Below are 20,899 nucleotides of genomic sequence, written 5' to 3'. Positions count from 1 at the left end.
TTAAAACAAGCCTCCTTCTAACTGGGGATGTAGCTCAGTTGATAGAGTGCTTGACTTGAATGCACAAAGCTCTTGTTCAGTGCCTAGAACCACACACACACACACACACACGGCTGCTGCCCTGTGCCTGTAATCCCACGTGTGGTAGGTGGAGGCAGGAAGATCATAAGTTCAGAGCCATCCTCAGCTACATACTGAGTTTGAGGACAGCCTGTGTCAAAAGACTCTGTCTCAAAACTATTAAAAAATTTCCCTTCCTCATTAAAAAAAAATGAAAAATAACTCCAACTGCAGAAAGTTTTTACCAGAGAATTCATCAGATAGATAGTGAAGAATTAATATAGACTCTATACAATTTCTTCAGAAATAGAAGGATTTATCTTCTGCAGTAGTAGAATCTGACTTCAAAACCACACAGAAAACGAAAATACAGACTCACAGGAATCATGGTGAAAAGGACCCTTGTTGTTGTTAAATCAGTGTCTCACTAGGTAGTCCTGGCTGACCTGGGACTGTGTATATAGATCAGACTGACCTCTAACCTGCAGTGATCCTCCTGCCTCTGTCTCCCAAGTGCTGGGATCACAAGTGTACACCACTATATCAGGCTTGCTCTTTTGAGACAGTGCCTTGTACATGCACCCCGCCATCTCTCAGGACAGCCTGCAACACATGTACCTCACATACATCATCCTTCAGCCCCCAAGCTGACATTACAGATATGTACCACTATGCTCAGCTGGTGAAAATAAAAATTCTCAAAACACTATTAGCAGGGGTCTGGAGAGATGGCTCAGCAGTGAAGAGCACTGGCTGTTCTTCCAGAAGACCAGGGTTCAATTCCCAGCACCCCATGTTGCTCAAAGCTGTCTGTAACTCGAGTTTCAGAGGATCCATTACCCTCTTCTGACTTTAGCAGGCAAGAGGCATGCACATGGTACATAGAGGTATATGCAGGCAACACACCCATGCACATAAAATAATTTAAAAATAAATACCATTAGCAAATAGAATTTGGCAATATGAAAAAATACAATAACAGATATGCAAGTACAAGACTTTCAGTGTAATCCTTCATATGAACAGGAGAGAGAGAGAGAGACAGACAGACAGACAGACAGACAGACAGACAACAATCTTTATGAGTTCAAAGCCAGCCTTGTCTACATGGTGAGTTCCATTCTAGTAAGGGCCGCACAGTGAAAAGTCTGTCTCAAAAACCAAACCAAACCAAGTCAAGCCAAAACAAAACAAAACTGGAATAGAAGAGGCAAGGGGGCACACACCTGTAATTCCACATAGGGGAGTTAAAGACAGAAGATCACCAAGTTCAAGCCCAGTTTAGGTTATGCAGTGAGTTTCAAGCTACCCTTAGCTACCTAGCAAGACCTTGTCTCAAAAGAAAAGGAAAAAAAAAAAAGAATAGAGGGAAATCACTCAGAAAAATCTCATGAAAACAGGATGGGGGGGGGGGTAAAGTACTGCCTAAAACCTCCCACCCCAAAGCTAACATTAACCAAAAGGTGAAATGCGTTCAGCCTGGGAGAGGGGACAAGGCAAAGGAACCCATCCAGTCCAGCCAGGGCAAGAGAGCAAGGTAGGAATATAAAAGGCAAACCGATCAGAAAGGGACAGATAAAAAGGCCCCATTGGGTGGTGGTCCCTAACATAAAAATTACAAGGGGGGGTTGGGGATTTAGCTCAGTGGTAGAGCACTTGCCTAGCAGGTGCAAGGCCTTGGGTTCGGTCCCCAGCTCCGGAAAAAAAAAAAAAATTACAAGGGATCTAAGGCGGACAAAAAGCTCCTAGAACTAAAAGTTTACCAAAGTTAAAGACATAGACATGAAAAGCAGCTGCATTTCACTGGGCTAGCAATGCCACACTAATATCAAAATACAGTACTGATGTGAGGGCTACAAAATTAAACATAGAAATATTTATAATATTTATGTATAAATCTTATTTTCTTTTTTTTCTCCCTCTCTCAGGTGCAAATCTAACCAAGTACATGTTTAAAGCATTATATATATATGTGTGTGTGTGTGTGTGTGTGTGTGTGTGTGTGTGTGTGTGTGTACACATGTCCCCTAGCACACCTATAGACACTGGAGGCAACTTGCCTGAGTTAGTTATTTTCTTCTTCCATGTGTGTTCCAGGGACTGAACCCACATTACCAGGCTTGGAAGCATATACCTTGACCCACTGAGCCATTTTGCCAGCCTAAGTAAAGGATTTGTCACTGAAGAGTAAAAAATGTTAATGAAAGGACTCGGAGATAGTAAGAAGATGTCAAGTCTTCATAAGCTGACATACAGGCCAGGGCAACTGGCAATCAAGTCTCAGATGGTTTTTTTGTAGGCACAAATAAAAATTATTCTAAAACAACCTTGGGAAAGAAATAAGGGAGGAGAACGTGTTTGCCTGATCGTCAGACGTGTGATGGAACTGACATAATCAACGCTGTGAGAGGTAAAGGCAGAAGGTCAGCAGTATACAAAATAGGAAATTCAGAATAAACCTATACAAACACACTCAACTGATCACTGACAAAAAGTAACTCTGTTTCAGCAAATGTTGCCTCACCTCACCGATTGATTAGAGACAGAAAGTGACCCTTGACCCCCATCTCACCACTTACACAAAATTAGCTTAAAATAGATCACACACAAAATTCAAGGATAATCATATGGCATGCTTAGAAAAAAATGTACAAGAGAAAAGTCTTAATGGTCTAGGGAAAGGAAAAGTGTTTTTAAAATTCAACACCAAAAATCACAATCTATAGAAGTAAAGAATTAGTAACATCTTATTAAAATGATAATAAACATTGGCCCTTTGTGCCATGCCTGGTAGTTCTGGTCTGTATCCCAGCTACGTGGGAAGCTGAAGCAGGATTCCAAGATCAATACCTGTCTGAGCTATACTGTGAGTTCAAGGACAACCTGGGCAACTCAGTGAGACCCTGGTTCAAAATAAAAGGTGAAAAGAGGGCCAAGGATATTGCTGAGTGGAGGAAGGGCCTGACTAGCACACCCGAGCCCTGAGTAAGTTTGCAGAATTGTAAAAAGAAGAAGACTACTGTGAAAACAGAGCAGAGGCTCTAAAGGATCCTAAAGGCAAAGATAAAAGCTAGTAAGGACCAGGGCTGGAGGGATGGCTCAGCACTTAGGAGCACTTACTGCTCTTTGCACAGGACCAGGGAATGAGTTCCCAGTACCCAGTACCCAGTACTCCCAGTACCACCTATAACTCCAGTCCCAGGAAGTCTGATTATCTTTTTCTGGCCTCCCTGCCTATGTGGTGCACAAATATGCACTCATACATATGCATACATTAAAATCACAATGAATCAATCTCTTGTCTTAAGGTGGTACAGTGAGGACATTGATTGCCAACAAGGATGGGCAAAGGCTAGACCATCTACACAGAGCTGGGGTGCAAAGGAACAGAGCTCCTGAGGTGGGGGTTCACATTGTCTGCAATTCTTTTTTTTTTTTTTTTTTTTTTTGGTTCTTTTTTTCGGAGCTGGGGACCAAACCCAGGGCCTTGCGCTTCCTATGTAAGCGCTCTACCACTGAGCTAAATCCCCAGCCCTTGCAATTCTTTAACTACATGCAACAGGATCCAGAAATTGCACTCCTGGACTTTTTTTTCCCAACAGACATTTTCCTGCAAAATGTTCACCCAAGGACTGGGAATCGACCTCAGTGGCAAAACACTTGCTGAGCATGCACGGGGCTCTCTGTATTAGGTCTCCAGCACCAATGAGACTTCCCCCCACCCCCACAAAACCTATACACAAGCTTAATTCATCACAGCAAAAGCCTAGAAACAACCCCATGGATGATCAAAGAAACTGTGGTGCTTTCACACTGCAAAAAACTATGAAGTAACCAAGGAACAATGCTTGATACACTGAACAGCCTGGATGCGTGTCCAGAGGATTATGCAAAGTGGAAAGGGCTGGCTCTGAAGGCTTGCACGCCGTGTGACTCCATCCGCAAAACATCTTTGGAACAACATAATCACAGAAACAGAGAACAAAATGGTGATAGAGGGAGGAGCGGAAGGTGTGGCTGCAAAGGGTCCTATGAGGAATCCCCGTGTTGGTGGAAATGTTCTAGGATCTCATTCTGTCACGGGCTTGGTTACGATGTGTTCTATCACGTTTTGAGAATGTTAACAACAGGGAAAATGGTAAAGGACACGGGGACCTACACAAATGACCGGTTATAACTACCTATGGATCTACAACCGCAGGAGAGAAAGCACAAAACACATTTAACTAGGTAACACATGGGATACATTTTTCCTAAATTTAAAAACATATGAGATACATTTCAATGTTCATACTGATTTTACATTTTGACTTCAGAAGTGTAGTTTGGGAACCATTTCCTGAACCAGAAAGGATCACACATTGCAAAGTGACAGAAATGAGCAAATACTAAAGTAAAACTCAGAGGGCAAGCTGAAAAGCAAAGATCTGGCACAGAAAAGTCACCCTCCAGATGGGTGACTCTGTGAGTTAAGAGGTCAGCTGACTCAACACGGAAAATTCTAGAAAGCCAAGGCTACAGAGCAAGTTCCAGCCAGTGCTACATAGAGAGTTCCAGGCCAGCCAAGGCTACATGTTGAGACCCTGTCCAAAAAAAAAGTATTTTTTAAATAAATAAAATAAAAATAAAACGTGTTCTCTACTGATTAAAAGCAATGGAAATGAGCTGGAAAATTATCTCCATCAGGTCTATAACCTACTAGGTCATCTGAAATCCCTTAGCCATGGTCCAGTTCACTAGAACATTTAATTGCTGATCAGAACATTATAAATAAAGTAAGCTGGTAAGAACTAGAGTGTGCCACACCTCAGCCCCATCCCATTTCCCAGATGGAGGGAAACTGTTTTTAATGACCGAGATGACATTCTAATTGTTCTACATACAGCCACGGGAACAGCTTGGTAGAACATGACTACCCCCAATCACCTCGCAAGGGTACATGGACCCATCCTTCCTTCTAGGTAGTTCAGAAAGCCCTCTTGCATCGCTGCTCAGTGTGGATCGCTGGTACCATTAGTCTCGTGTGCAGCAGTTTCTTCTGACACAGTCTACATAGTGTGTAGGCCTTCCCTTCCTTCTGAGGGAGCCAGGGGCCTGCTCATCCACCATGTTACCTCATTAGGATCTGGTTTCCTATTCTTTCTCTTCTATAGTTGGGTAAGGCATTAGATTTTTTTTTTCAGTCATACATATAGACTTCTAAGTTTCACTTCAGGACATTAAAGGATGTTTTTACAAAATGCCCATCAGACAAAAAGAAACTGAGCTACAGGTGTGGCCTCTATATGAAACACCAGCAGAGAGTCATCCAGGATTCCTTTGCTTTTGACTACACTTCATGGAAGACTGTTGTGTTTGAATATGCTTGGCCAAGGGAATGTCACTATTAGGAAGTGTGGCCTTGTTGGAGGAAGTGTGTCACTGTGAGGGTGGGCTTTGAGAGACCTTCTTCCTAGCTGCCGGGAAGCCAGTCTTCTCCTGATTGCCTTCAGAGAAAGATGTAGAACTCTCAGCTCCTTCAGTGCCATGCCTGCCTAGACACCGCCATGCTTCCTGCCATGATGGTAATGGACTGAACCTCTGAACCTGTAAGCCAGCCCCAACTAAATGTTTTTCTTTATAAGAGTTGCTGTGGCCATGGTGTCACAGCAATGGAAACCCTGACTAAGACAACCATGCATGGGAAATGGACAAAACTGGCTAATAAAAACAATACAAGCAAGGGTCTGTGAACACTATGGGAGGCCCCTCCCTCTTAAGATTAAAGAAGGATATCCTGACACAGGTGACAAGTGGGATGGACCTCAATGACATATGTCAGGGTAAATCACAGGAGGACATATAGAGCAGGACCTCAGGAATGCTAGAATAGTTTACTCATAGAGACAGAGGATAGACTAGTGGGATAGAGATGGTGGGAGGAGACCAAGAGTTGCAGCTCAACGTATAACAATGTCAGTGAAGCCATGGTAGTGGGAGCTAGTGAAGGCACTGGTCTCATTGCATCTGCAGGCAAGAAGCATAATACTGAACTGGAGAGACAGCTCGGCAGTTAAGAGTGCTTGCCACGCACTCTTGGATTGGAGTTTGGATCCCAGGCCCCATTAGCAAGCCAGGCACCCCACCCATGCCTCTATCCTAGCTCCAAGTAGGGCAAATTCAGGAAGAAGCTGAGGATTGTTGGTTTCCAGGCTGTTATAATCTAAGCATCCAGGGGCAGCAGGATGCATTATCACTAGCATCATGACTAGAGGTCAAGATGCAACACCTTCCTACTGTTGCTGAGAACCTCATATCCTACCCCCGCACATGTGCCATATCCCCTTATAAGAGGCCAGTGTCTCTTCTCTTCACTGTCTTCTTCCCTCCACCCATGCCCAGAGGCAGCATCTGTGCACCCCTCTCCAAAAAAACCTCCCATGTGAGATCTGTCACATGGTGTGACTTCATGGTATCCATCCCTTAGATCATAATTCAGGCTAGTTCAGGGAGAGACCCTGCTTGAAAAGAATAGGGAGAGGGTGACAGAAAATGACAACCGATGGCTTTCTTCTGACTACTACACGTAGCCAAGTGTGCTCATGCATACACATACAGGCACCGATGCTCCAGAGAGAGACAGAGACAGATTAAATAAATAAAACCTTAGAAACATCAATAAAAGGAAACGGAGAACGATTCATTCTTGTATTCAGTGGTTTTCCCTTTTTCAAGCTGACCAGAACCAGAGCCCAGGAATAGTACCGCCCACTTTTAGGGTGAGTCCTCCCACCTCAATTACTCCAATCAAGATACTCACTAATGCCTAGAGGTAAGCCTAATAACGCTCAAGGGTGTGTCTTGTCTCCTAGGTGATTTTAGATCCTGTCCCACGAATACTAGATCCTGTTAAGTGTTCTTAACATAATTTGAAGACAAATTAAGCATAGGAAAGTGAACTTGAATGTGAAGTGCGTATTTTATTACAAAAAGCATATTCAGGATTAAGTGGTCTTCCCGAAGTGTGAAAACAACAAACGTATTCTTAACGCTGATATCTTGCAGACTTTCCAGATGGACTATGACCCTTGACCTACCCCACCCTCTCGCTCGAGCCTACACCAGGGTTCCTTGGAGCCCAGAATGAACTCATTCTGAGGGCATGTCCTCCAGCTGGGCTCATATCTGAACTGAGCCCAGGTCTGCCCCTGAGTAGATCTCCCACTGCCACTTTTACCACAGCTGCTGAGGTACACGTGGCCTGTGGTCTTCCTCTATCCTGCCCACTCTTCCAGTTGCTGAGGGGATAGATCTCTTCCATTTCTCACACTCCTGTAGCAGGGCCTGGTTCCTCTTCTTCCTGTTGTCCACTGCTGACCTCAGCCAAACTCTTAACTGCTGACAACATCCCAGCCTCGGGCACTCTTCCTGTGGGAGTATTCCAGGGTCTAGCTTCCCAACTCATCCTACTGTCTGTCACCCCCAACACCACCACCATCATTTTTTTCTACGCCTGCTCCCACAAGTCACCATGCCCTAGATTCCTCTAAGCCTCTGAGGCTTGGTCCCAGCATTTCCTGGATGTGGACAGAGACAGTTGGCTCTTTCCTATATCTGTCTTTCTGATCTGTCTTCTGGTCTGAGGGACAAGACGGTACTGCCTCATAGGACTACAGTAAAGAAAAACAGAGGCAGCACACAGTAAGCAGTGTCAGCATGGGGAATAGTAGGTCTACAACAGAAGAAGAAAATGGGGGTTCTACCCTGCAGGGAAGCCTGCAGCAGGAAGAACTCCAGGACCAGGCTCTGACTCTCTGTGTAGGAGAGCTATCCAGTCTGCCTGAGCCTCTTCCTCTTCTTTCCTGAGGGGTGATGAGTATAGCTACCTACTGTGGGAGAGGGGCCAGCACCCAGCTGTTAGAAAGGACAGGTATCACAGGTCAGAGCCAATTCACCACAGAAGGATGGGCATGTGTCCTGTGAAGTCACAGGTACCTTCTTGGAAACAGCCTTAAAATATAAAAAGTATGTAGTAGCCCTTTCTGGCTGGCCAAGAACTCACTATATAAAGTAGGTAGGTTAGAACTGGCAGAGACCAGAGCTGCTTCCTGAGTGCCAGGATTAAAGGTGTGCCCATTTTGACCTTGGAATCACGACTTGTCCTCAGCCACAAAACGAAGATGTCTAAGAGTCCATGAGCTGTAGAGTGTAGCTGGATCAAAGCAGGGCTTAACCTTAATTTCTATCTAACTTTTAGAAATCCTCGGTGTAAGTTAAATATGGTAGGATTCTTTCTGGTACTCCATGTATGGTGTGTGGAGTCATCTACACGAGTGCCCTATGTCCATAAGTTCCAGTTCTCAGTTATCCACTACACGGCCACAAGACCTTCCTGGCCATGCATACACACATCTCACCCCTCAGGGCCCCACCGGAGCTTACCTCGCCGGCCCCACTGCCACCGTAAACAGCAATCTGACTCCATGTAGATCATATAAGCTGCCAAGAGACCCTCACAAGCCCACTTATCGGTAAAGAGTCCAAAGAAATGGGGTCAGGGCTTCCAGGAGATAGCGTGACTCATAACAGCCGAGAGGAAGAAAGTGAGAAGATGTGGTAAGAACATACACCACAATAAAATCTAGCTTTAAAAAACAGGAAATTGGGGCTGGGGATTTAGCTCAGAGGTAGAGCGCTTACCTAGGAAGTGCAAGGCCCTGGGTTCGGTCCCCAGCTCCGAAAAAAAGAACCAAAAAAAAAAAAAAAACCAGGAAATCCTGGCACATGTGGCAACATGGATTCAGGTGAGGACATCTTATAGAATGAAAGAAGCCAGCCTCAGCACACACTGGTCTACTCTAAGGAACCAGGTACTAAGACAGAACACAGAATGGGGCTGAAGGGGCTGTATGGACTAGATGTTTGATGAGTACAGTTCTGTAAGATGAGGCGATCTGGAGGAAGATGGTGTGACGGTGGTGTGGCCATGTGGATGTGTATAGGATCTCTACACTCACACTTAGGGCCGTAAGGGGAGCTGGGTAGAATGTCTGCCCAGCGTTTGCAAAGCACAGCAAAAAGCAAAACAACTACGATGACATCAGTGAAGGGAATGGGCTACATTCTTAAAAATAGCTAAAAGGGCCAGCAGGGTAGCTCAGCAGGTGATCGGACTAGCCACCAAACCTAACAACCTGAGTTCAAACACCAGGACGCATGTGGAAAGAGAACCGACTCCCATGTCTGTCCTCCAACCTCAACATGTGTACTGTGAGAAACACATGCACACGTTCACAGAATAAATAAATAAGATATGATATTTTGTAAAATGTCTAAAAGAGAGAATTTTATGTGCGTTTATGTGCACAGTAAAGAAGAGGAACAGGGTGTTACTAGGCTGTCTGGCTTTACCCTTCAAAATTACCCAGAACCTGCCTGCTGTTCATAGCTACCAGCCTAGCCCAGGCCATAATGACTGTCTGTCTCCTCATTTATGACAGCGCTCAGCCGTCTGGTCTTCCCATTCCACCTCTCTACTGTCAACAAGTTGACGGATTTCTTAGGAAATGAACTTGGGGCTGTCCCTATTCCAGAGAATCCTGCAGAAGTCACCAATGCCTGCCGCCCTGCTGCCAGTTCTTCTGCAGCCCCATCTTTCTGCTCCCAGACTGTGTTAGACACTGGAGGGCACAGGCCATTGCCCCAGCTGTCAACCTTGCCACAGTGGTCCTTCCCTGCCTACTTCATGTTCCTAGAAGCTTGGGTAGCTCAATGGAGGCAGAGATCATTGTCCTGGTATGCTTTCCCCAGAACAGTGCTGAATATGGAGTGAGTAAGTAAGTGTTCAAACATAATTGTTGAAGTAAAGAATCATTATTTAGGAAGCCAACTGCTCCTCATAAAACCATGACACCAGCTTATCAGTGTTTTGAACAAGGCTGCCACCTGGTGGGTACATTCTACCACAGCAGGATCTTCCCTGTGGCCAGTTGGTTTGAGGGGCAGCTCTTTGCATGAGGAATTTTTAAATTCCTTACTCTGCAATCCGCAGAGGATTTGGAGGAGAAGACACACATATAAAGGGACTTCAGGGAGAAGAGGAAGGAGATCTAGCACACTCAAATCCAAAACAGAAAGTCCAAAAGTGAGTGCTCAGGGTGGATATGTGATGGTTCAGACCTGATGAAATAGCATAGAGCCCTAGGTCTGTCTGAGGAAGAAGTATCAACAGGCCTGAGGGGCCAGTGGGAGGGGAGGCAGGCAGGGCAGCAGGTGGCGGGGTAGTAACTGGCAGGGGAGCAGGTGGCAGGAGAACAGGTGGCAGGGCAGCAGGTGGTAGGGAGGCAGGTGGCAGGAGAACAGGTGGCAGGGCAGCAGGTGGCAGGGCTGCAGGTGGTGGGCCAGACCTACTAGGTGCTCCATTGATTGTTCTTGTAGAAGCAAACTCTGGCAGCACTGTAGGATACAGGAGAAAGTGGACCCAGTCTTTGAAAAAAAATGAAAAAAAATATGAACCTTCCAGTCTATGCTTATGGAAACAACTCCCATCCTGCTTGCCATGTGCCAATCACTGAGTTGGTGTTAAATATGAGTCTGAGGTTCAGACTCAGCATGCAGAGGGTCTTGAGATGTGATACTGGTTAATTGTAGGTTTAGAATCACAGCACAGGGCAAACCTAAACAAAGAAATGGTGGGCAGGGCAGGTAATAGGCCAATGGCCAGATCTGCTCACATGGCATACATATAAACTGTCTTTGCATCTGTACTAGGGGCTTTCCTTGTCCCTGTGACAAGAGGCCCGGCAAGGAGCAACTTAAGGAAGATTTAATTCTGCTCGTGGCTTGAGGATACTCCCTCAAGGCACGAAGGTACACTCACGGAAGTGTGGGTAGGAATGTTGCATTCAAGAAGCAGAGGATCAATGCTGGAGTTCAGCTCACTGTCTCCTTTGCCTTTTTCATTCAGCCCAAGACCCCACTTCATCTAGGTGTCTCTTAGATTATTCGAATCTAGTCACGTTTGACCATGAATATTAACCATTATAATATCCCATAAATATATAAAAAATTTCAGGAGAAAAACTAATATACTTGAAAGAAAAGAAACAATACTACCTTTTATGCATCAGAGCAAACAAGTCAAAAGTCTGTACCCTAAGAGTGAATGGCATTAAGACTCCTTCCCCTGAGCCTCTATGTAATTTATAATCTAACTTTTACAGGCTATCTACATGCTGGCAGCATTTCCTTAATTTCCTAGAATTCCATGCTTTCCTTCACAGATAACTTTTCAGAGAATTACATTAAGTCTTGCCAGCATGTAAGACGATGGCCCCACCAACACCCCACTCATGTTGAATGTAGACGGTTGGGGTGTAGGTCAGTCCTAGAGCAAACACAGCACCTGAAGAGCGCTGGGGTCCAGTCAGCACCAGTCATAGTAATGCGCTGAGTCAAATATGTACCAAAACAAATGTAAAACACTAAGGGTTAGGAGGATAGAGAGAGGGCCAGCCCTGTAAAGGGCTCACCACATAAACATGAAGACCTGTTTCAGACCTCGGAATGCATATAAGAAAGGCAGGTGTGGTTGTGCGAGTCTGTGATGAATGTAAATAGTGCAGTGTTAGGCACAGAGACAGGAGGCTCACCGAGCTCAGTGGTCAGTCAGACAACCAACGAGCTTCGGGTGTTACCAAGTTGTCCAAACTGTTTATAAGCAGTTACCTGCTCTTTGTAACGATAGGAAGAATTACCTGTTTTAGCTTTTCTAATTGGGGTGTGCCATATATAAGATTATTGTTCTTACTAACAGCTCCTCAACTCCAAGTGAAGTTTACTATTTTTCTGTGGGATATCCACTTCTATTTATGTGAGCTACACATGGTTCTGCAGTTTCCTTTATGGGTCTGAATAGTCTTTGCAAACTTGCATATATTGTAAAAAAAAATCTATAAAAAGTATTTCTTTTTATTTTATGTGGATGAGCGTTCACTTCATATATATGAGTGCCTGGTGCCTGTGGAGGAGAGGAGAATTTGTCAAATCCTTTGGGCCCGGAGTTACAGATGGCTGGGAGCTGAGCCCAGATCCTCTGAGACAGCAAGTGTTCTTAACTGCTGAGCCATCTCTCTAGCGCTCTGCAGCTTTTTAGTGATGGAAGCCACTCTTTATCTCCTTTATTCCTGCCGCAGGTTAACTCTCTGATGTCTTCTTTATGTTCAGAACTTGCTTTGTATCTATGTATGTACAAATGTGAATGTGCTTATAATAGCCGCGTGCGTGTGTGATTGCGCATGCGTGCAAGTGTGATCTTGTGTGCGTGCGTGAGAGAGCACGCATGTGCGTGTGTGATTGCGCATGCGTGCGTGCGATTGCCCATGTGATCTCGCATGCGTGTATGTATGATCGCGCATGCGCGCGAGTGTGATCGCGCATGCGTGCATATGCAGATGAGTATACAGTGAGGCATGTTGATATGGAGGCCACAGGTCAACGCTGAATGTCCTCTGATCGCTCTCCATCTTTTTTTGGCTTCTTTTTGTTTTTTTGACTCAGGTCTTGCATTGATCCCAGGACTCACCACTTGCCAGGCAGTCTGGTCAGCAGGCTCTGGGGAACCACCTGTCTCCACTTCCCCAGGGCTGAGGCAACAGGTAAGCACTGCCTCATTTGGCTTCTTCGCACATGGGCACTAGGGACGGAACTCAGGTCTTCGTGCTTGCACAGTAAGCATCATACCCTCCCACATCCCTGTGATTTATTTTTGTAGGAGGAATGAGATGAGATCTGATCTCACTTTTCAGAGTTATCCAGTTTTAACTTCCTTTATTTAGCCTTTCTCCAATGCTGGGGATTGAACTCAGGGCCTCTTACCTGCTGAACTAAAGCTTGACCCTGAGCCACACCCACAGGCTCCAACTTGACATAAACCACCTTTACCCTATACCAGACGCGCTTGCGGATCCTGGCCATCCACGGAGGCTCCACGGCCCCACAGTGCTGCGTCTGTTTGCTGCAGTCAGTCCTTGAATTGCTCTTCTTCAGAATTCCCCGGGGGATGTTTTTAGATCAGGACTTCCCAGCAGAGGCCTACCCAGTCAGTCAGGACACTCTGGCTGCCCTGGACGCTCTATGGTTAGCAGTGTCGCTGCCCTCTATCCACTAGGTGGAAGTGTAACCTAGTCAGGAAGACCCAGATACCTCAGTCAGGCCTAGTGCTCATTGGCTGCTCCCAGTTCCACATTGATATGTTAGTTAGGATGCAAATGGATGGATGGAATAATGTAGGCACCCTTATTGCATTTAATATGTGGCACTACTGAATTCAGTCTTTACTATATTTAACTTCCCATCTCAAACCCACACACGTCCTCCCATTTATTCACAAGGACATAGATGTGTTCTTCAGAGGGGCGTGAGGCTTCTCTTAATGTACAGACTCTTACATAACTAAGCATTCCACCTTCCCTTCTTTCTCCCAGGAGATCATTTCTTCCAATATTATATTTTCTAACTAGTCACTGATCAAAGAACTATAATTTTTTTTTTCTTTCAGACAAGGCACCATGTGGCCTTAATCTCCTGAGCTCCTGATCCTCCTGCCCCACTTCCTGGGTGCTGTTTGTTTATTTTCGGTGTGAAGTCTCTGTCTTGCCTAACGCCTTGAACTTGTGGATTCAGGAGACACTCCAGTGTGAGCATCTGGGACCACAGGTCTGTGTCGCCACATGCAGCAAGATACATATGTCTTTGCTAGAAGTGTCCCCCACCCCCACCCAGTCCAGCCCCCAACCCTTCCGAATAGTCTATCAGTGTGTTACTAAACCAGAATGGTGGCTAATTCTGACATCTCCCATCTCTGTCGAGATGACTACGTGGCTTTCCTTTGGCCTGTGAATGCCTGGCAGATTATATAAGGATAGCAATCGCTCATTGGCTCATTTTTAATAAAGATTTAAGCTGTTCTATGTAATGCATTGTTTTGCCTGCTTGTATGCTTGTGCCTCACATGTGTGCAGTTCCCATGGAGGTCAGGAGAGAGTGTTGGATCCCCTGACCTGGAGTTACAGACAGCTGTGAGCCACGATGTGGGTGCTGAGAACTGAACCTGGTCCTCTGGAAGAGTGGCAAACACTTAACCGCTGAGCCATCTTCCAGACCCTCATTCATTCATTCTTAGACGGCACAAATCCACTGGGTTAGTCTGCTAACGTCCTCTTAAATTTTTTTTGGACAGCATTTGCTAACATTTTAATGTTTCATTTTGGCATTAATATTGAAAATAAGGCTGGCATTACTTTTTAATTACTTAATTAATTAATTTCTTCTAATGGCATCTGTTAAACTTTGGGAACAGAGGCTTACTTTTCATTTGTTGTATTTAATATGAGTTCAGTCTTTAAAACAGCTAAGTCATCGTATAGAAATACGGGTCCTTCTTACAACCGAAGACACATTCAGTCCTCATATTAAACTTCTTCAAGGAAGAATAAATTAAAATACATCTTTGGAATGTGGTATGTTTGTGAAATGAGTCAAAGGCAGAAAGAGTAGCACCCACCTACACCAACCATGGTCAGGGAAGACCTCAGCTGTTCTTCATCTTGGACCTCCACGGTCCACTGCTGTCATTGCCATCACACAGGATGACCCCAGGATTTCACACACACATACACACACACACACACACACACACACACACACACACACACACCCACACCGGTGACAAAGGGACTCCTAGATTGACAGGGCAAACCACTGCTTTTCTGTTTTCCACCTGTCTCTCCAGTATACAGACTCTGCAGGTAAGGACTATGCCCCCAGATCAGATCCACGCCAGGGTGATCAGAGGAGGGTCCATGAGAGTCAAAAACAGCATCCACAAAACAAGATGGCCACTGAGGTCCCTCCTACCTGTGTTGCTCCTCAGGCGGCTCTCGGTGAGCTCAGAGATGGCTCCGGAAGTTGAGGTCTTCTTCAGTCTCGCCACCCCTGATGAGGCACTTCCAGGTTTGTTGAGCATGTCCTCGCTGCTGGCCCTCTTGAGCTAGAGAGAAGTTGGAGAGACAGTGAGAGGACAGACACAGTGAGGAATTCTGAGCTCATAGCTCAGCCCCTGCTGATATTAGATAATACACAGCTGCTATTGGACAGAGGCAAAGAAGAGTGTTTATCCTGAACCAGAAAGTTACACTCTGCCTTTAGTGAATAAGTTGGGGGGCTGACATGCTCTGATGCAGTAACACTGATAATAAATTTTAAGCCTATAAAACCTAACTAGACTAGAACGCACGAAGGAGAAAAATCTCAGAGGACGCCATCAAATTCCCACATTTAAGATAGAAAGCAGGCCCTACAGCTCGAGTCACCTGGTGCAACACAAGATACCAACACTTCCATGGAGGGGCTCACCGCACTGAGTCCCAAAGGTTTGACAGCCAGTCCAAAAGTCCAAAGTCTTTGTTGAGACGCAGGGCAATCTCTCTAGCTGTTCTGTGTACATGTTCATGTTTGTGCATGAGTGTGCACACATGTGGAGGTCAAAGGATGACCACTGTATACCTTGTTTCTAACAAAGGGTCTCACTGGCCTAGGCCTTGCCAAGTAGACTAGATTTGGTTAGTTTTGTTTGTCAGTGTGACACACTTGGGAAGAGGGACCTCCAGTTGGCCTGTGGACATCTGTATAGGGCAACAGATTGGCCTGGGGGTATGTCTGTGGGACATTTTCTTGATTGCTAGTTGATATAGGAGGGCCCAGCCCATTCTAGGCAGTGGCATTTTTTTTTAAAGTTAATTTGTTTTTATTACACGTGCACTAGTGTTTCACCTGCATGTACATCAGGGTAAAGGTGTCAGATCTTGCAGTTACAGACAGTTATGAACCGCCACGTGGGTGCTGGGAATGGAACCCAGGTCCTCTGGAAGAGCAGTCAGTGCTCTTAACTGCTGAGACATCTCTCTAGCTCCAGGCAGTAGCATTCGTACATACATGGCCCTGGGCTTTACAGGAATCTAGCAGAGCAGAGGCTAGGGAGCCGGCACCTTCCTGTGCCACCTTCGTTTGCGGCCCCGCCTGCTAGATGTAGTTCCTGCTCTGCTTTGGCTCACAGTTCAGGGAGTACAGTCCATGATGCCTGGAGAGGACCAGTGGCAAGAGGCTGCTTGCTTACTCCTCAATACATCAATGTGAGGACGAGGGCATGGAGGCCCCTAGAGCTCAGATGCCTCTCTCCTTTTTCTGTACTATTTGGTGGGCCTTCCCTCCTCAGTTAATCCTTTCCAGAAATACCCAAAGGTATGCTCTAAGCACTTGAGGTTGTCCCCTCCATGTGCAGGCATGTGCATACCTATACACACACACACACAAGTCAGTAAACAATGTAAAACTATTCAGTGAGGGTTGAGGAGATGGCTCAGTGGATAAAAAGGGCTTGCCATGCAAACAGGAAGACCAGAGTTCAGATCCCCAGAACCCATATAAAAGATGGACAGACATGGAAGTCTGCCTGTATTCCTAGCACTTGGGAGGCAAAGACAGGACCGCCAAGCTTGGTGAGCCAAATTAGTGAACTCTATTCATGTTTCAGTAGTAAACCTTGCTCTGAGTAAATAGAGTGGAAAGAAACTGAGGAAGACTTAAAGACACCCTCTGGACTCCACAAGCACACATGAACCACACACACACACAAAGACATGCATATATGTACACGCATACTACACACATACTGTACACACGACAAGAAAAGTGTGTAAGAAGCTGGGCCACATCGGCCAGCAGAGCTTTTAGGGGATACTTGTTTCCCCTGCACCTCCAATGAGGAATTCCGAATGGGAAAGCTTGCCCTGAAGCCTTCCCAAGACGTAGGAGGTGGAGCCTACAAGCGAACCCACCATCCCTTAGAAGTCTGCTCATTCTGTCGCTACTGTAGGAGGCATACAGACGCAGGGGGAGCGCCAGATTCGGTTACTGCCTCACGCTCTTTCTCTGCTTGAGGCTTTGGTTCCTGTTACCCAGAGGCAGTTCAGCACCCATCTAGTTTCTGGCTCTGTGGAGGATCCCCGTGAAGGCGGGCTCAGGCGTTGCTCAGGTGGTGCTCTGGTGTGTGTAGTAAGTATTCACACTAAGGGTTCACTGGGATTTACGCTGCCGAGCACCTGAGCTCACAGAGGAAAAGGTTTCAATGCCTTGCAGATTAAAGTAACTAAAAACATTCCTCTCCATTTAACATAGAAGACAGAAAACCTCAAAGCTCCAACGTCATCAGCCACAGCAACAACAAAATGATCTCTAGTGGCAGGTAACTCTCTCTGTGGTCCTCAAATGCAAGCAACTATCAACTGTGGTGAGGGTTTATTTAGATGCACACACCTGATTTCGTCTCTCCTTGGACTCAATGCCAGCCACCAAGCTACCGAGTCCCCAGGTGTGAGGCATACATTTCCAGGGACCATGACAATGTTTAGAGCTCCCTGTCTGTGGAAGCTGAATATGATTCACCTCATAAATTTGTATTGTCTGGCAACTACATTAAAAAGTAAACTAAAGCAAGTCAAGAATCTATGATGGATTAGCAAGACAGCCGTAGTGAGTAAAGCACTTGCTACACAAGCCTGAACAACCTGAGTTTGGTCCCCAGAACCACAGTGGAAGGAGAGAACAGAGCCCAAACTGAACTCCACAGCTCTGGGCCAGCCCCACAATAAGGACACTAGACACTTAAAATGATTTTTATACAGCATGTGGCAGCACATGGCCTCAATCACAGCACTTGGGAGGCAGAGGCAGATGAATCTCTGTGAGTTTGAAGCCAGCCTGGTCTATACCGTGAGTTCCAGGACTGTGAGAGGTGAGATCCTGTTGAAACAAAGAAAGAAACAAAGAAAGAAACAAAGAATGAAAAGGAAGGCAGGCAGGCAGGGAAGAGAAGAAAAAAGAAACTGAGTGCGAGAAAGGGGAAAGGGAAGAAGGAAGGAAGAGAGGAAGGAAGGGGATAGAAGGAGAGGGATAAATTGATGGATAAGACAGACAGACAGACAAAGACTCTATGGACTTTATGGTAGTTATGCCAGTTTCTGCTGCACAGGCATGAGGACCTGAGTTCGGATCCCCAACATCCACATAAAAGGGCAGCAACAACCCAGGGAGAACAGAGACTGGTGAATGCCTGGGGCCCATTGGCCAGCCAGCCTAGCCAACCGGTGAGCTCCTGGTTTAGTAAGATCATCTCAAAATATAGGTAGATAGCAATCAAATAAGATCCCCGATGGTGACCTCTGGCCTCCACACACACATGCATGTACCCCCCCCCCCACAAATGAACACACACACACAAAGGAATTTATTTTTAAGTGAATCTATCAAGATATTATCTCTATGTGATCAATCTAAAATGCCCATAGTCATTTAATGAAGAGATAGCCTGAGAAATTGCATCGTTAGGCAATCCTTTTGTGGTATAAACATCACTGAGTGTGTGCCCACAAATCACTGTATAATAAGCTGTATGGTAAATATAGAGTATCTGGATAATATACGTATGTGTGTATGTATGTAGATATTCTTTCTGGGGCCATGATGAACATAGAACACAAGATTAAATCAAGACAAAAGAAAGGACAGCCTCAGGACACGAAGGCAACAGCACCTGTGAACAAGACCACCACAGCTCCATGGCCATTTCACAGCACATTTCTTTCTTTGTAAGCAGGTATGTTCCAGAATAGTCATCAAACCCACAGTTATCAAACACATCTGGTTATCAGCATCTGAAACTTTATCACAATGAATAGATAGTTGCCTTTCCCTCATGCGACTGGCAAAGCAGTCACACGAACACGTCACCGCACACGCGTGAGCAATGCACTGTGCTCTGACACAGTAGCTATGCCACTAGGCCACAGGGATTCTACAGCCCCGTTATAATCTTACAGAGCGTCACACGTGTCTGTCATTGGCTGCAGTGTCATCATCCACAGCCCACGTGTATATTAGTGAGCTCTCCTGCAGTTGTTGGTACTAACTCTCCAAACCTGGATGAAATCATGTCTCCATTTTGATTGGCCACATTCCATTGCCAAAGGTGGCGACCACATTGAGACTGTCCTGTAGGAACTGTCGCAGAACACTGTTTGGGTCTCAAGACTCAAATGGTGGACCCTGTACTTCTTCCAGGATATGCTGCTGCAGGATATGCTGGGACAACTTGACCTCCCCAAACAGGTTTCTAGCTGCAGGGCCCAGCAGCCTGTGTAGGGCCAGCATGAGACCAGCATCTAAGTACTCAGGTTTTTGTTTTGGTTTTTTTTTTCCTAATTCTGTTTTTCCTTGTTGTTCTCCTTTCCTTTTGTCAACAAGTAGAACATGAACAAAAAGGCGACTAGGCTTCCAAGAGACACAGGAGGTGAGTAGGCTGGCCATATGCTTCATACGTACACCAGGCGAGGCTAGGCGTTGGGAGGTGAGAGAAAAGCAGTGGGCAGAGGTGAGTAGAGACCAGCTCTGGAGTCCAGTCCTTGGCCTAGCCTCTCTGAGATGCATTCTTGAACCCTGGTGCCACAGAGATGTGGGGATCTTGGGCTCTGTCATCCTTGGACTTAGCCAACTCTACTTAAAAACGGGGGGGGGGGAGCCTCAGTACATAAAATGTAGATTATTCTCCTTACCTGATTCCTCAAAGCACTGTGTAACAGCTATTTACATAGAATTAGATATTACAAGTAATCCAGAGATGCTGGAGTGTAAGGCACATGGAAGGACTTGTAGGTTCTATAAAACACACACTGTCTCTGATAGGGCCCCCGAGTACCCACAGACTTTGGCATCCATGGTAATCCTGGAAGACAATGCCTGTGGACAGTGAGGTACAACTTGAATTTCTTTTCTGCTCATATAAACTCAAACCAACGCTTTGTTGATTATAACTGACTAAGCCCTGACTCACAGGTCTGGCTCCTTATTGCGGCTGGAGTGATGTGGCCTGTACCACAAGGAGGGTTCACAGCGGCATCCTTGCCCACTCTCTGCATTTCATCCCCTACCTTGTTCTTCCAGCGTCTGCAGCTCAGCCAGCATCAGTTCTATTTTGGGTGGATTGGATTCAGTTCCCTATTTGTGAACAGTTCAGACATCCACATCCATTTGCTCTCAGACAAACATCACCTATGTAAGCCCAGGTGGTGCTGTAGAAATATGGGCAAGAAATTCTATTGTCCTGTGTGCTTATAAGTTTTCCCTAAGGAAGGAAGTCTGCTTGCTTCTCTGATTATCACCTTTCCCCCTCTTTTCTCCTGCCCTCTGGAGTTTTCACCCCTCCCCCCCAGCTGGAAAAGGTAGGGCTGGCAAGGTGCAGGCTCAGTTCACCTCTTCCTAAGACCCTGCTATTCTACGATCAGGCCAATGACCATGAAGAACAGTACCACACAAGTACACTCCCTATGGAAGACCTTTCTGAAGCGACGGCCATTGCTTTGGAAATGACCAGCACCACACTATCCTCAGAACCACTCCTGTACATTTCTTAAACACTGTCCTGACATCCAACCTCTCTGCCTAGTCCACCTCACATCTCACACCTGGACCTAGCCAGGAAATGGATGGAACTAGCTATCTCGAGTGAGGTAATCCAGACACGAAAAGGCAAATGTTGTATGTCCTCTCTTATCTGAGGTTCTGAGCTCCAGATCTTCAGGTGTATAATGTAAAAGAACTGCAGAAACCAAGAAAGGTACATGGTAGGGAGGCAGACGCGCTCGAGAGGGAACAGCAGGATACAGTGATACAAAGAAGAAAGGGGTGGGGGATTTTAATTGAGGAGAAGAGCAGAAGGTCAATATAGAAGAAGGAGATAGGAAGGAAA

The 20,899-nt window shown here is 45.8% G+C and overlaps 1 protein-coding gene and 1 long non-coding RNA gene across 8 annotated transcripts in view; one reads left to right on the top strand and one right to left on the bottom strand.

The window, feature by feature from the left end:
• The window catches only part of Specc1 (sperm antigen with calponin homology and coiled-coil domains 1), a 274,496-nt gene that overhangs the window by 173,632 nt on the left and 79,965 nt on the right, over window positions 1-20,899 (bottom strand). For all 7 annotated transcript variants that reach the window (XM_087571814.1, NM_001428980.1, XM_087571817.1 and 4 more), the window contains 1 exon segment: window positions 14,956-15,088. In XM_087571814.1, the coding sequence (XP_087427940.1) occupies window positions 14,956-15,088 (133 nt within the window).
• LOC148002906 (uncharacterized) lies at window positions 12,482-14,014 on the top strand. Its single transcript, XR_015631701.1, has 2 exons — window positions 12,482-12,695; window positions 13,598-14,014. It is a non-coding gene; the product is annotated as an uncharacterized LOC148002906 (long non-coding RNA).

This window comes from Rattus norvegicus, chromosome 10 (genome assembly GCF_021556685.1).
Source record: "Rattus norvegicus strain SHRSP/BbbUtx chromosome 10, alternate assembly SHRSP_T2T, whole genome shotgun sequence".
In the NCBI taxonomy this organism is placed as follows: domain Eukaryota; kingdom Metazoa; phylum Chordata; class Mammalia; order Rodentia; family Muridae; genus Rattus; species Rattus norvegicus.
This window is presented reverse-complemented; position numbering and strand designations above follow the sequence as displayed.